The 14,953-nt window shown below is 44.4% G+C and overlaps 1 protein-coding gene across 21 annotated transcripts in view; it reads left to right on the top strand.

Moving 5' to 3' along the window:
- MYO18A (myosin XVIIIA) overlaps positions 1 to 14,953 on the top strand; it is a 361,012-nt gene that overhangs the window by 89,911 nt on the left and 256,148 nt on the right. For 6 of the 21 annotated variants that reach the window (XM_033921167.1, XM_033921165.1, XM_033921172.1 and 3 more), the window contains exons 1-3: positions 8,053 to 8,186; positions 11,517 to 11,636; positions 12,191 to 12,418. The exons of 14 other annotated variants lie outside the window; for them this stretch is intronic. In XM_033921167.1, coding sequence (XP_033777058.1) covers positions 12,380 to 12,418 — 39 coding nt within the window. In that variant the 5' untranslated portion in view covers positions 8,053 to 8,186; positions 11,517 to 11,636; positions 12,191 to 12,379. Of the gene's footprint in view, positions 1 to 8,052; positions 8,187 to 11,516; positions 11,637 to 12,190; positions 12,419 to 14,953 lie in introns of those variants that run through there. One more of the 21 variants, XM_033921162.1, reaches the window with a different exon arrangement.

The raw sequence follows: 14,953 nt of genomic DNA, 5'->3' as shown, positions 1-14,953 counted from the left end.
TACAGTGAGAGATTGGAGAAACTGGGCCTCTTCTCTCTTGAAAAGAGGAGACTGCGAGGGGACTTGATCGAAACATTCAAAATACTGAAGGGAACAGACTTAGCAGATAAAGACAGATTGTTCACCCTCTCCAAAGTAGGGAGAATGAGAGGGCACTCTCTAAAGTTGAAAGGGGATAGATTCCGTAGAAACGTAAGAAAGTTCTTCTTCACCCAGAGAATGGTAGAAAACTGGAACGCTCTTCTGGATCTTTTATAGGGGAAAACACCCTCCAGGGTTTCAAGACAAAGTTGGACAAGTTCATGCTAAACTGGTGAGACTGAACTCATTTGGAGCACTGGTCTTGACCTAGGGGCCGCCGTGTGAGCGGACTGCTGGGCAGGATGGACCACTGGTCTGACCCAGCAGCAGCAATTCTTATGTTATCTTTAAAGATGTCCTTTGAAGTGTCCGCTGTCTAGTTGCAGGTGGCTATCTGGAGTTTGTATGCGGCCAAAGCATGTCTTAGTTGGGTGCAACAGATCACAGACTCTTGGGTGGAGTCTGGCACTCAGCATGCAGCAGATGAATCCAGGGTCCTACCTTGGTTGCAATTTGTGCTGGACTTGTCTGAAGTTATGGATTTTCTCATTTGTTGTCAGTGTTCTGTAGAATTGTTTTGTAAAAGCTTTCTTCATGTTGGAGATTCTGAAGTTTAAAAAAGGAAAAAGTGTGTTTTTTCAGCCTATATATTTCCTACTGCTTTGTGAAGAGCAATACTGAAGGACCAGGAGATTTGCCATCCTGTAAGAGTTGAATTTCAGTACTCTATCGCCACCTGCTGGTAGATGGGCACAATCCACTAGTCTCTGGATTCATCTGCTGCGGTTAAAGGACAGAAAATTGTCAAGTGAGACATAATTTTTCCATCTCTTTCTCCTCTAGCCTCAGCTTAATGTGATTTAAAGGCTCAGCATATTCATTCAAAGAATTAGTAATTTGTGCAGTCTTAACCAGATAACCTCTTTAAATCTGAAGTACAGGATTGTCATCATTTTAGTCAATGTGTATTTAATCTCTGGAATTTGCTCCCAGAGAATGTGTTGAAAGCACTAGCATAGCAGGGATTTAAAAAAGTTTGTATGATTTCCTAAAAGAAAAGTGTATAAGCTATTAATCCACTGCTTATTCCTAGGATAAGCAGCAATAAAATCTGTTCTACTCTTTGGGATCTTGCCAGATACTTGTGACCTAGGTTGGTCATTTTTGGAAACAGGATACTGGGCTTGATGGTTTGTCCTAGTATGGCAACTTTCTCATGCTATAACGTCTACATCAGGGGTGCCCAATATGTCGATTGCTCATGCGACCCCAGTCGATCGCAGAGCGTGTTCCCTTCTTCCCTTATCTTTTTTCCCCTCCTGACTGGCCCGCCTCTTGAAGAACACCAGCCAATCAGAGTGCTGGCAGGACAGGGTGAAGGTCGGTGGCTACCAAGGGGGGGGCTGTCCGCCCCGGGTGCACAGCCGGCCAGGTCCGGGTCCTCCTGCCCTTCCTTTCCCCCAGTCCGCGCTCGGGGCTCGCCCCTGCCTGGTCCTGTTGCCACCGCCCAAATGGTGCTGTTGGTTCTCGCGAGACTCGCGGGAATTGACTGCACCATTCGAGAGGCGGTGCGGGACCAGGCAGATGCGCTCGGGGCTCGCGTCTGGATTTCACTTCCGGCGCAGATGGGGCAGCCTGCCGAGCTGACACCATTCGGGCGGCACGAGACCAGGCAGGCGCGCTCGGGGCTCACACCTGCCTATTACTGCCGCGGCAGATGGGGACTTGGGTGGCTGTCCAGCAGGGAAGGCTGCCGATGCAGCGTTGGACCGCCAGGATTGCATCAAGGTACCGGGGGGGGGGGGGGGTGAGGGGATGTTTAAAATACCAGGATAGCCATCTAGGGAGGGAGGGAGGGATTTTAAAAAGTACAGGGGGTATGATTAAAAAAGGTACTGGGGGTACGTAGGGGGATGATTTAAGGTACTGGGGGGTATGGGGGATAGTTTAGAGTACGAGAGGGGTATGGGGCCTGCCTGTCACTAGGCCTGCCTGCCTGCCTGCCCTGTGTCCTGTCCCTGCCTAGCGGCAGTGGTTTGGGGGAGGACAGGGAGACAGAAGGAAAGAAGGGAAACAGAAAAAAAGAAAGGGGGCATGAAGAGAGAAAAAAAGAAAGGGAGGCAGGGAGAAAGAAAGGGAAGGGGGAGAGGAAGAAAAATTGGGGGAGGGAATGAGGTCTGGAGGAGAGGAAGCATACAGGCTGAAAGAAGGGAAGAAATATTGGATGCACAGTCAGAAGAAGAAAGTGCAACCAGAGACTCATGAAATCACCAGACAACAAGGTAGGAAAAATTATTTTATTTTAAATTTAATGATCAAAATGTGTCTGAATTTATATCTGCTGTCTATATTTTGCACTATGACCCCCTTTTACTAAACCGCAATAGCGTTTTTTAGCGCAGGGAGTTTATGAGCGTCGAGAGCATTCAGTGCAGCTCCCTGCGCTAAAAACTGCTATTGTGGTTTAGTAAAAAGGGAGGGGGGTATATTTGTCTATTTTTGTATGGTTGTTACTGAGGTGACAGTGCATAGAGTCATCTGCCTTGACCTCTTTGAAAACCCCCCAGAATAGGAACGATAATTAACATTTTCTCAGCGTACAGTGTGCTTTGTGGTTTTTTTTTTAAATTTTATTGTTGGTAGATCATTTTGACTTGGTCATTTTAAAAGTAGCTCACAAGCCCAAAAAAGTGTGGGCACCCCTGGTCTACATCCACAGAAACTGAAATTTTAAGGCCATTCTCATCTTAGGTCTCATCCATTAGCTCTGATTTATCAGATGGTTTCTGCTCAGCTCTTTACCTCTTGTAGGTTTCTGCTCAGCTCTTTACCTGTTGTAGCTTTCAGTGTGTTCTCGATGCACATAGCTGGTGTAGATTTCTTATTCATTTCCTCAATACCTTCAGGTCATAATTGCCCAATGTGCTGCTCCAGAACAGTCTTCAATCCAAAGACAATGGCAATGAGAGCAGCAAGTCATTTTCAGTCACTGTACCTACCATGCTGCTCTCCCTTCGGCTATCTATTGAGGGGATCCACCAAAGGTTCAAAGCAAAGTCAGTTCATTAGCAGCTTGTACACTCCAGTAGGTCCCAGAACTGTTATCCTTTGGTTTTCTATACCTGATGAGAGTTTTCACCATATCCCCAGTCTAGGTAAGCCTCAAACACTCAGCCATTTGCTCCAAAATACAGTATGAAGTAGTTCTGCTTCCTGTACCAGCAAAGTGTTCAGATCTGAGATAGCAGCAATGAGAGCAACAAGATAATTCAGTTACACTACTCTCTATGTGTCCCTCACTCTCACTTTACACATCAGTCCAGTCTCTTATGACCCCCAGAGCTGAGTTCCAATATTTAATCCTATACTATAAAGAGAGCAATAATTGTTTGTTTGTTGGTAATTTTATCTTGAAAACGGCTCTAAGGATTTTGATGAAATGGGGAGAGGTTACATTTTAGGGTACCAAAAAGCAATTTATCTAAGTGTCAAGTTTAGGAAAATTCACTGGGGGTTTGAAAATTTGTTTGGAGCAGCACCAGAATGAAGCTTGGAATGCACTGAGAAAGACTTGGAGCGCCAGAGTAAGTTTGGAATGCATTGAGAAAAGCTATTGGAACACCAGAATGAGGCTTGGAATGCACAAGACTGCTAGATCACCAGAGTGAGACTTGAAAGGCTATTGGAGCACCAGAATGAGGCTTAGAAACACTGAGAAAGATTTCAACACTCAACTTGAGGAGGAAAGTTTGGCTAATAAAACTATGAGGTTGGGCACTTTACACAAAACACAGAGGAGGAAACACACAATTCACAAACACACAGGAGGGAAGTTAGGCTGATAAAACCATGATTTCTGCATAGAACATGAAGAAAATTAAACAGATTGATGCTTCACAGACACACAGTTATGCTTATAAAAGCATAATTTCAAGACACAGCCTGGGCACTTTATAGTACACAGGAGGGAAATTAGGCTGATAAAATGATGATTTCAACATACAACTTGGGCAGTTCACAAACACACATGAGTGCAGTTATGCTGATAAAAGCATGATTTCAAGACATAATTAACAATATTTCTCCAAGCAAAGCTTAGTTGCTTATGCTAAGTATTCTCAACACATCAGGTTGCTGTTCTGCATTACAGCCTGCAGGTCAACCAGGCCTCAGCCAGCACACCATGGCTCATATTGGGCCTTGGAATCCGTGGAGGGGCATTTTCAAAACATATGTCTAAGTCCGATTTGAATGGTGTTAGACGTAGTGGACGCTTGAAATGTAGCTCCCCACTACCCTCCAGAATTACTAGTTGCCTTATATCTCCAGAATTTTATTACAAGTTTTTTGTTTTGCGCTTACTCTCTAAGACCTAGTAGCTGTGGGGTGGTGTAAAATCCTGTGGCATACCCAGTGGCATGTTTGTCTGACCCACATGAAGCAAAATTTTATTTGGAACGTACATCTAGACACGTAGTCTTCAAAGCCTTTTGAAAATAGGCATTTTCTTACTGCCGACTTTGGACGTGATGTTTTCTATAGACCCTTTCTACATTCTTTTACAAATAGGATCCGGGATACAAGATGGCCGCGGTGCAGACGTCCTGAGAGCGACACTTCTGACCGCTCTACTCGTTTCACTTTTTTCTTGCTATCAGACAGCTTACTTACTTCGAATGCCGAAGAGAAGGGACAGGAGTGGCGGCGCTCCGAGATGCCCTCCTTCAGCAGAATTGACGAGATGTTGCGGCGGTTGCAGGAGGCAGCCCTTCCTGAGTCGGGAGCAAGCCTGTTGAGAGCACCGGAAGGGGGCGAGACCGAGTTGTTTCTCCAGGGCTAGAGACTACCTTAAGCCCCGACTCGAGAGCTCCACCTCCGTGTCCCCGGTTAGCCAGTTCTCCAGGGGTGGAGGAAACCCCAGAGATGGGGGAAGTACTTCCCCATGAGGCAGCAGGGTCATCATGGGAGACTGAGGAGGCAGTACTCTCAGATCAGGGAGTAGCTGCAGAAGAAGCCGGGGTAGGACAAGCAACCGGAGGTGAAGGATTCCAGCCAGAACCTAACCGGAGGAACTTTTCTTTTTCTGACGGGTGAGCATTTTTACACCCAGCAATGTTTTCCTCTTTTTGAAAAACCAGCGCAAGTGACTTTAGATTCACTATGGGATTTGATTGTAAACTTTACTAGGACTATTAGTCCCAATTTCCAATATATTGAGGGGAAATTGGTCCAACATTCCAGAGAGCTGAAAGATTTGTCTGCGGATGTGACTGATTCAAAGGCTATAATTCAAAAGCTTGATCAAGAAATTTATATGACTAAACAAGTACAGGAGTCCCTAATTAAAGACAATATTAACATAAGGAAGAAATTGGAGACACTTGAAAATAATTCCAGGAATAATAATTTGAGATTAATTAATTTCCCTAGATTGACTTCGGTTACGCCTAGGGAAATGCTTAGGAGATACTTGATAGAAACTTTGCAAGTTTCAGAAGAAACTTTACCACCATTTGTTCAAGTGTATTACTTGCCAAATAAAGAAGGGGCCCAAACGCAAGTTAAAGTATCGGATCAAGCATTATTGAATGTTTCTGAATTGTTAGAAACTTCAGACAGAGAAACAGTTGTACCTTCTACAATGATTTTGACCGTAGCTCTCGCCATAGATAAAACAAGGTTATTGAGACTTTTCTTTAAAAATAGACAGAAAGAGTTCCTTGGTTGCAAAATACAAATGTTTCCTGATCTCTCCAGAGAAACTCAAAAGCGACGTAGAGAATTTTTGTTGTTGAAATCTGGAGTCACTTCACTGGGAGCAACGTTTTACTTGAGACATCCTTGCAAGTGTATTATTTGCTACCGTTCACTTAAATATGTTTTCTTTGAACCACAACAGTTAACAGCTTTTCTGGCTATGTCTCGACTGGATAAAGAGAAATCAACAGCTCCATAATTATATATCTGCCCATTTCTCAGTGTTGTCTGTATTTTGTCTTCTAATAATAATTTATTTTGCTCGCTTTAATGTAATCTTGGATCCACATTTTGAGGACTTGAGCTGAGTTGGTTGAAAGAATTTCCTGTATTTAGTTTTTCTTTTATTTGGATTGAATATGATTTATATTGGATATAGGTCATGTTTTTACCAACTTACTTTCTGTACAAGTGATTATTTGATATGTCATTTGAAAATTAATAAATAAACTTGAAACAAATAGGATCCAAAAATTGGGTACAATATTTTAGGTGAGATCATTTTTCACTAACTCTTTCTAAACGAGCATTATAAATTGTAAACCGCTTGGATTCTTTTTTTGGCTATTATGGAGTATATAAAGTTTTAAATAAACATAAGCATAAACATTAACCCTTTTCTCCACTATTATATCTCTATGCACTGTGTACTACTGGGTGAATTTTGCATTAAACAATTTGAAAATTCTTTGCATAGTAGTTTGAAATATCACACACAATTACTCTAAATTCTAAATGGAGCGCAGAAAGAAGAGTACATAAGAGTTCAGAAATGTGAAAAGCTGGAGAAGTGGCAATGGAGATAAAGAGATGGAAACTGGAGAGAGTTGGGCAGGTCCCTAATGGTGCATTGACAACAGCAGTTAGGTGGTGATGGTGCAACCATAGAAATAACTCATGATTGGGGGGGGAGTGGGTTGCTGGCTGCCTTCCCCTCACCCTCCACTGCTCATTTGCAAAACTGCTATGCTGCACAGTAGGGCACATCCACTCATGCCCCTGAAACATTGCTGGGGAGGATTGGGCTTGGATACAGAAGAGCTTTTATACATTACATTACATTAGTGATTTCTATTCCGCCATTACCTTGGCGGTTCAAGGCAGATTACATCCAAACTAAAAGCAAGAATTACATTCCAAATTTGAAGTAATAGAATAAGCGATGAGATAAAACATTTAAGGTTACCAGCGGGAAGTAGAAGTCTTTAGGAGATAAGAATAGGGTGAATTATGGGGTTTTAGATAATGTTTGGTAAATAGAATATTAGAGAGTACTAAGGGTATAATACAGTGGTGCCTCGCATAACGAACGCCTCGCACAACGAACGCTGCACACAACGAACTTCATGTCTTGATTCACACAACGAACTTCGTTTCACACAACGAACTTCACACAACGAACTTCGTTTCACACAACGAACTTCGTTTCACACAACGAACTTCGTTTCACACAACGAAGTCGCCCGAGCTGCCGATGTATTGCATCCTTCCGCGCAGGCACTGCTGGCAGTCGTTAGTCACTGCGCTTAACTGCCCTCTCTCACTGTATACAGTCGTCCTTTTAAGATAAACTCAATATTTTTTATATATCATGGCTTCTAAAAAAAGCAGGAAGGTGATTTCTGTTGAAATGAAACGGGAAATAATTAGAAGGAGTGAATGTGGGGTAAAACAGTGTGACCTCGTCAAAGAGTTTGGCCTCAGCAAGACCACCATTTTCACCATTTTGACAAATTTATCTTTTTTTATGTCATCTTAGCATATTTTATGCTGCAGAACGAATTATTTTTTTTAACATGTATTGTTATGGGAAAACGCGTTTCACATAACGAACTTTTCGCATAACAAACTTGCTCCTGGAACAAATTAAGTTCGTTGTGTGAGGCACCACTGTACTGGGGAGGACTGAGCTTGGTGGGTTTCCTACCTCTTTCTGGAAGCACTCTGAAGCATTTGTGGGTGATAGTCCACAATAGAATGCATCAAGAATGTCACACTGACTGTGTCCCACATCTGCTATCACCCCACCATGATTTCCTCTCTTGTCTCCCTCTGCAGTTCTAATTTCATTTGTCTTGTTTTTGGGGGAGGGCATGTAGCTAGATGGCAGAGAAGGTTGCGGTTGCCTGGTCTATCTCACATTCTTGGGCTATTTTTAGGAGTCTGTATGAGTGCAGCTGTCCCCTGGCCTCTTTTTTCCGGATTAGGGAAGTGACAGTGTCTCTCACATTACGCTCTGTGTGTGTGTGTATGTCTCTCTCTCTTTTCCTCCTCTCTGTCTCTTTCAGACCAAGTCTGCCTGTAGGCTCTGCTTCTGTCTCTCCAGGTTCTTGACCCTCAAATCTTGGGTAAGTTAGTCATTCATTTTTGTCAGGAAATAGGCCAATCCTGTGTCTTTGAGTTTTATGTATGACTTTTGTTTGAGATAAAATAGTTGTTCGATCACTAAAAGTGAGCTGATCATATGTAGAGCTTGGGAACTATTTATAGCACTAGAAGGCAGACTGGATGATTTTCTATCCTTATCTGTTTGCTGCTTTGTCCAAAATGCTTCATTAATATTCACTCAAGACTTTGCCTTTGGATTAAGTGTTTCTTATTCTGTAAGGTGGTCCCTGCTATGGATCTAGCGTTTTGGTTTGGGCTGCTAGGAGGCTTCCTAGAATCTGGATATTTAGGCTTCAGTATGAGACAGAGAATAAAACCTAGATGTTCCATTGATTTTATGAGTTTCTCACCAGGAACTTACCATCCAGTTGGATGTTGCGACAGGTCATTTCTTCATGAGTAACTTGGAGGCTCTGACTGTGTGTATGTGAGTGAGAGAAATGGCAGTGGCTTTCGGTCACTTCCATTGAAAGTGACCTAAAGTTTTCTTCTCGGTAGGTCCAGGCTGGGATTCGGCTTTGATTCAGATGCCTGGGCTTGACGGGGAGAGCCTTGGAGTGAGATTAGAGCAGGGTTTCTCTTGTTCTGTTCTTTTCTTCATAAACAGAAGTTTGAAAAGTGTCCATTATTCTTAAACAAAAAAAGGCCTTGTAAGCCTGTGGCTTAGCACTGAAGGTTGCCCTGAAGCTTGCAATAGGAATGTTCAAGTGTTTCAGAATTGTTTTTTAGAGTTTAATTATGTACTAAGACACTGAACCCCACACGGTGAGTCTTTCTCAAGAAAGATTTATTTCAGTTGTCTCAGAATGGGGAAGAAGGCCTTGTAAGTGTGCCCCTTGTCTGGTAGAGGGATTTACCTTGGTCCAATTCTGGGCAGTGTGCTATGGCATTGGGTTTTGAGGCACACAGAAAGCATGCCCATCCTGTCTGTGTTGCCTCCTATCTGCAGCAATCAGAGTGTATTCCAGCTTGTGGGATTTCTGTATCCCAATCTGGTGGGTGGAGTGTCTTTTAATTCATTTCTGAGTAATTAAATCATAGATTTCTTGCAGTAGAAAATTCATGCTTGTAAGTCTTTGGAGCCAGATAATAACAGAAAAGTCTGAAAACAGATTCATTCATAGAAACAGACGGCAGATAAGGGCCATGGCCCATCAAGTCTGCCCACCGCAATAACCCTCCCCTACTTATGTTTCTATTTTTAAGAGAAAATGGGATATTCATATGGGATCTCTAAGGGAGTAAAGACAGGGGGTGGGTCATTAGAGTGGGCAGACTTGATGGGCTATAGCCCTTTTCTGCCGTCATATTCTATGTTTCTATGTTTACCTTTCCCTGTGAAGAGATCCCACGTGATGATCCCATTTTGTCTTAAAATCAGGCACGCTGCTGGCCTCAATTACCTGTAGCGGAAGATTATTCCAGCGATCAACTACCCTTTTGGTGAAGAAGTATTTCCTGGTGTCACCGTGTAGTTTCCCGCCCCTCATTTTCCATGGATGCCCTCTTGTTGCTGTGGGGCCCTTGAAAAAGAAGATATCCTCTTCCACCTCAATACGGCCCGTGAGATATTTGAACGTCTCAATCATGTCACCCCTTTCTCTGCGTTCCTCAAGTGAGTACAGCTGCAATTTATTCAGCCGTACTTCATACGGGAGATCCTTGAGTCCCGAGACCATCCGGGTGGCCATTCGCTGAACCGACTCAAGTCTCAGCACATCTTTGCGGTAAGATGTGCAAGAGCATCATATTGTACTAAGAGCCTGCTACTCTTTCACCTCTTGGAGGTGTAGGCAGCTATGGCTGAAACCACTGAGGTGGTTAAGGCAAGGGGACTGGTGTGGACTGTGGCCTTTTCTGTAGCTTTGATGAAACTAGTCATGGCCACCATTTTCATACTGTGTGGGAGGAGCTTGTCTGAGAGCTGTTTGGAATGAGATCCAAATACCTAGCTCCGTCTTCTCAGAATACATTTAAGCAGTCGGGAGATTTAATGCTAGTGGTTGCTGGAACCTGTGAAAGAACTGCACTGAATCCTGGGTTTTAACTTGTGCAAACAGGAAGCGTAGGCTGAGCAACTGTTTCCTCTCTCTTGCTTACATGCTGCAGAAGTGTGACATTGTCAGTCTCTTACTACAGAGTTGTCTGCATCCTTCACCTCTCTGCCCAGCTGTGTAACACTTTCTTCTGCTGTGTAATCTCTTTGGGGGAGCTCTACAGGTTTGATTGTGCGGCCATAGTGTCACATCTGGGCTGTCTTGAGGGGATAATGTGTCCGTTTTAGATGTGGTGAGAGTGTTGCTAGTTCCATAGCTCTAGGAATGTTCCTCTTTAGCTTGGCGCTGAGAACTATTAGGACCCCTGGTTTGGTGCTGGCACCGCTCCCAACATTGCTTAAGCCATCGTCATCAGTCTGGAATATGTAGTGAGTAGGCCTTGTTTTTAGAGCAGCAAGTAAGTGATTAGAGAGTTGAAAAGCTGGCAGTGTTGTTGGGGGATGATGTCTTCTGTAGTATTTGTCTCCTTTGATGAGTAAATGCCTCTCCTCTCCGAAAGCAAAGTTAGGAATGGGCCCAGCGTTCCTTTGGGATGTTGTTCTCCTCTAGAAATGAACTGTTCTGTCCTGATGTCATTCAATATCCATAGTCCTGCTGGCGGTTTTGAAGGGACTGAAAGTTTTGTTAATGTGCTGTGTTATTGTCCTTGAAAACAAACTTTCTTCCGCGTCTGCCCTTTGCCGTGCGGCGATTCTGTTCTCTGATTTGTTGGAGGGCAACTTTGTTGCTGAATGGAGTCTCTGTGAGCTTAATGTGGATACATTTCCATGCTGCTGATAGTGATGGATGGCACTTCCTCTGGTGCAGTCAGAGATTACTGATAAAGCTTCGCGTTGTTTTATTCTGTTCTTGTTTGTGGCTAATTAGAAGAGCAGGTGCTTTCGCGGCAATGTCCATACTGACTGTGCTTTCAAGCTTTTTTTTTTTTTGGGGGGGGGAGGGAGGAAGGGGGAGGATTGCTCGTTGGTGTCTCCTGTTCTCAATAACTAGGTTCTTCATTTTGCCTGCAAATAATTGATCACCTGTGCAGAGACTGAGAAGTAAGTAGAATTTACTGGGCCACAGGGTTTGTACACATGTGAGATATAACAACTGTTTGTTTAGTTATTCACCACCTTTATGAAGAGATTCTCCCAAGACGATGTGTAGCAGTTGATAAGATGTACAATTAAGTACTTACCAGCGAGAAGTGTTTGTTATTTTATTGTAGAGTTGTGTTGCTGTTCTCTGCAGATGGGGTGACGTTTGGAAGGGAGAGACCTTCTCTAAACTTTTGGTGCTCAAGAAATAGGTGGTTTCTTCTGTGGGTGAGATACAAGGGTTCCTGAGACAGCGGGAAGAGAAATTTCAGAGGTAAAGATACAGCCAGTTTGCTAATCAAGTTTCAAGTTTATTAGGATTTTTATATGTCGCCTATCAAGGTTATCTAAGCGGTTTTACAATCAGGTACTCAAGCATTTTCCCTCTCTGTCCCGGTAGGCTCACAATCTACCTAACGTATCTGGGGCTATGGAGGACTGAGTGACTTGCCCAGAGGCACAAGGAGCAGTGCGGGGTTTGAACTTACAACCCCAGGGTGCTGAGGCTGTAGATCCAACCACTGCGCCACACACTCCTCCTAAGCTTAACAGAACAGACCTGTGGATTAATTACTAATTATAGAATTGACTTAATTATTCCCTTTGCTTCTGCATTCCTGCAGATTCCACACTGGTATGGCTGCTGCTTCTGTGCTCAGGTGTACGATTGTTGCTTGACCATAATCAAAACCTGATCTGTGATCCTGTACCTGCATTTAATGTTCCATTTCATTTACATTCCTTTTATGTTTTTTATTCATTTCTTCATGACATGCTTTGACTTCCTAATCTCTTGTGCTTTCCCTTTTTTGTCTCTGTACCTTATAGTGTCTACTCTACTCAGTGTCCAGCATCCCTTCCACGCACCCTGCCTGCCTTTAGTCTGTAGGAAGAACTTGGGTCCTCTCATTCCGCCTGCCTCCAAACCCTGAAAAACTTCATCTTCCTGTTCCTCTCCTCCTGTACCTCCTCTTCCCTGTCAGTATATAGCAGCTGCTGATCCATGACAGATCCTCCATGGCATTCTCATCTCGCTTTGCATTCTGGGAGCAAAAGGAAAGTTGTGTTTTATATTCTCTGTAGCTCTGCACTTTGTGAGCACGCTGTATAGACACAAGCAACTTACCATAATGCTCTAATAAGCAATATCACCTGGAAGGGAAAAACTTGATTTGTTTGCAAGCAGTTAGCAGGCTCATAGTGCCAATGAGGTCTTGCTGCTTTGGGGATATTGCTAGAATTTGCATAGAAAATGCAGTTTCAGGTGTTCCACAAGATGCATGGCCACGGAGGGGCAGGTGGGTACTGGGAGGGTCAGTTCTAAGGCAGGACTGCATAGTGGGCATTCTGGTCACTTTTGGGCCTTATGACCATGGGTTTGGCTAATGGGTATTAGGAATGTCACTGTTGGGACTGGACCACATAGTCATTGATGGGCTTTCCAGTTGCTTCTGTGCTGCAGGGGCCGTATTTGAGCTGATGAGTATTGGGAGTATAGATACAGAGCAACAGTTCCCAGGATATGACAGACTTCAGTGGCAGAGCTAGACAAGCTTGAAGAGTGTGAAACAGATTATTTTGGAGCATCCATTAAGCCCAGATGTACAAAGCTCTGGCTACAGTAAAAAAATGCCATGGTGGAAGAGATTTTTTCTTTTATTAGCGATGCTCAACACAATAGCATGCAAATTATATGCATGCTATTTATGCGGAGAGTCACCGGTAAAAGGGTGGAGGAACTATTCCTGGTTCTTGCTCAGAAGAGCAATCGCTAGGCACAGCTGCTCTCTCCTGTCATGCTGCTCTCCCTGCCCTGATCATCTGAGCCATAGGACTCCCTGAAGCAGCTGTTTGGGGCAGGAAGAGCAGCTTTTGTTTTTAATGGGCACAGTTGTGCATGTGTTACACAAGCATCCATTTAAAAAAAATAAGTCGTGTCAGGATGCCTGTGCCAGCCTCCCCCCCTCCCTCCACTGACTCCACCGTAGGATCGGCAGGAAGGATGCCCACACCCTCCTGCTTTGGCCACCCCCCATACCACCACCATCCCCCAACCCCCCATACCTCCCTCCCTCCCTCCCACCGATCCCCCCTAGCCATCCCTATCCCCCCCAACACCAGTGGAAAAGTTCAGCAGATTCCCTGGTACATTCTAATGAAGACCTATAGGAGGTTATGTCCACTGCCTCCTGCCTCTTCAAAATGGCAGGCCTTCCCCTTCCTGGTGTATCCTAAGGCCCCGATTGACCTAGGTGCTTAAAGCTCCTCCCCAGGCACCCCAGTGCTAAAACCAATCTTACTTGCAAGGAAACCTTTTGTGCATCGGGGCCTTAGGTGTTTGAGATGCAGATTTGGAGCTGTGAGTCACAAGTGCATCTTTCTTGCCAAGACAACCTAAAGGTGCAGATCGCAGGTGTGTAAATACTGCCTGCAAGTGTCTAATTCAGCCTGTAAGCAGATTTACCAGTAACTGTACTCATCCTCTTTGCTCTACACTGTGTGCTGTCTTATTGGCACTCATACCCTCTGCCCCCTACAGCGTGTGAGCACTGTTTCTTCCTTCCAACACTATTGACCTATTTGCCCTATGCTTTTAACGTACATGACACCAGTTCATTCAGCAGTTTCATGTGCTTAAAATCCTGAAGCAGCAGTGATCTGGCTCCCTGATGCTCGGAGTCGAGGACCAGATGAACAGGTAGATAGCCTGAAACCCATTACCCTTCACTGTGCCATTCTGTGGCCCATGTAGGGAAATCGGGGTACTGTCAAGGGATTTTTTTATACTCTGCTCTAAGGACTTCACTGACTTGTCTGGTTCTGCCTTTCACATTGCCTATTTTATTAGTTGCAAAGATTGCACTGAACCTGCATAAAGTACATCAATCTCCCTAGAGAAGAGTTGACTGCCCATGGCTAGCTCCCGCTCATGATGCCCTTTTGGTTTACATGACTCAGGTTGAAGAGTCCTCCCCTCCACCCACCAAACCCTGTCATGCTGAGCTGATCCATGATGCAGTAGAAGTTATGAATTCACATCCAGGGCATGTCACTTCTGGGCTGGGGCAGTCTGTCCTTAGCTTGCTGGAATCCGTAGTCCTGCATTCAGTCATAGATTAGAGCAATGTCTCGCAGGCTATTTCCAACCGCGGCACACTAAACCAGCAGCTGCAGCTCGAGGGCACCTGGAAGTGCACGAACGTCGATGCGATGACATCACACCGACATCTGTGCGTTGAGGCCCTCCAGACCGGGGGGGGGGGAGGGAGAGCCTGAGCCGCCAGTGTGGGGTGCTGCAAAAGAAGATGCTCAGAGAGGCACGTCCTGTAGGCAGTCAGCCACCGCCAGTGCCTCTCCTCCCTAGCGTCTTGTGGCACACTTGAAATCTCAGACAGCACACTAGTGTGTTGCAGCACATAGTTTGTGATACACTACATTAGAGGGAAGTAGGGACATGAGACGACTGCATGTTACTATATACTCAACTTATCTTCAGTAATCTGTCATGGAAGTGAGAGGTAATTACTGGGTTTGATATATGAGAGGTTCACTTGTGTACCTTCCTTTCTAACTATTGGAAGACCTAAATCT

The sequence above is a fragment of the Geotrypetes seraphini genome, chromosome 15 (genome assembly GCF_902459505.1).
Source record: "Geotrypetes seraphini chromosome 15, aGeoSer1.1, whole genome shotgun sequence".
Lineage (NCBI taxonomy): Eukaryota > Metazoa > Chordata > Amphibia > Gymnophiona > Dermophiidae > Geotrypetes > Geotrypetes seraphini.
This window is presented reverse-complemented; position numbering and strand designations above follow the sequence as displayed.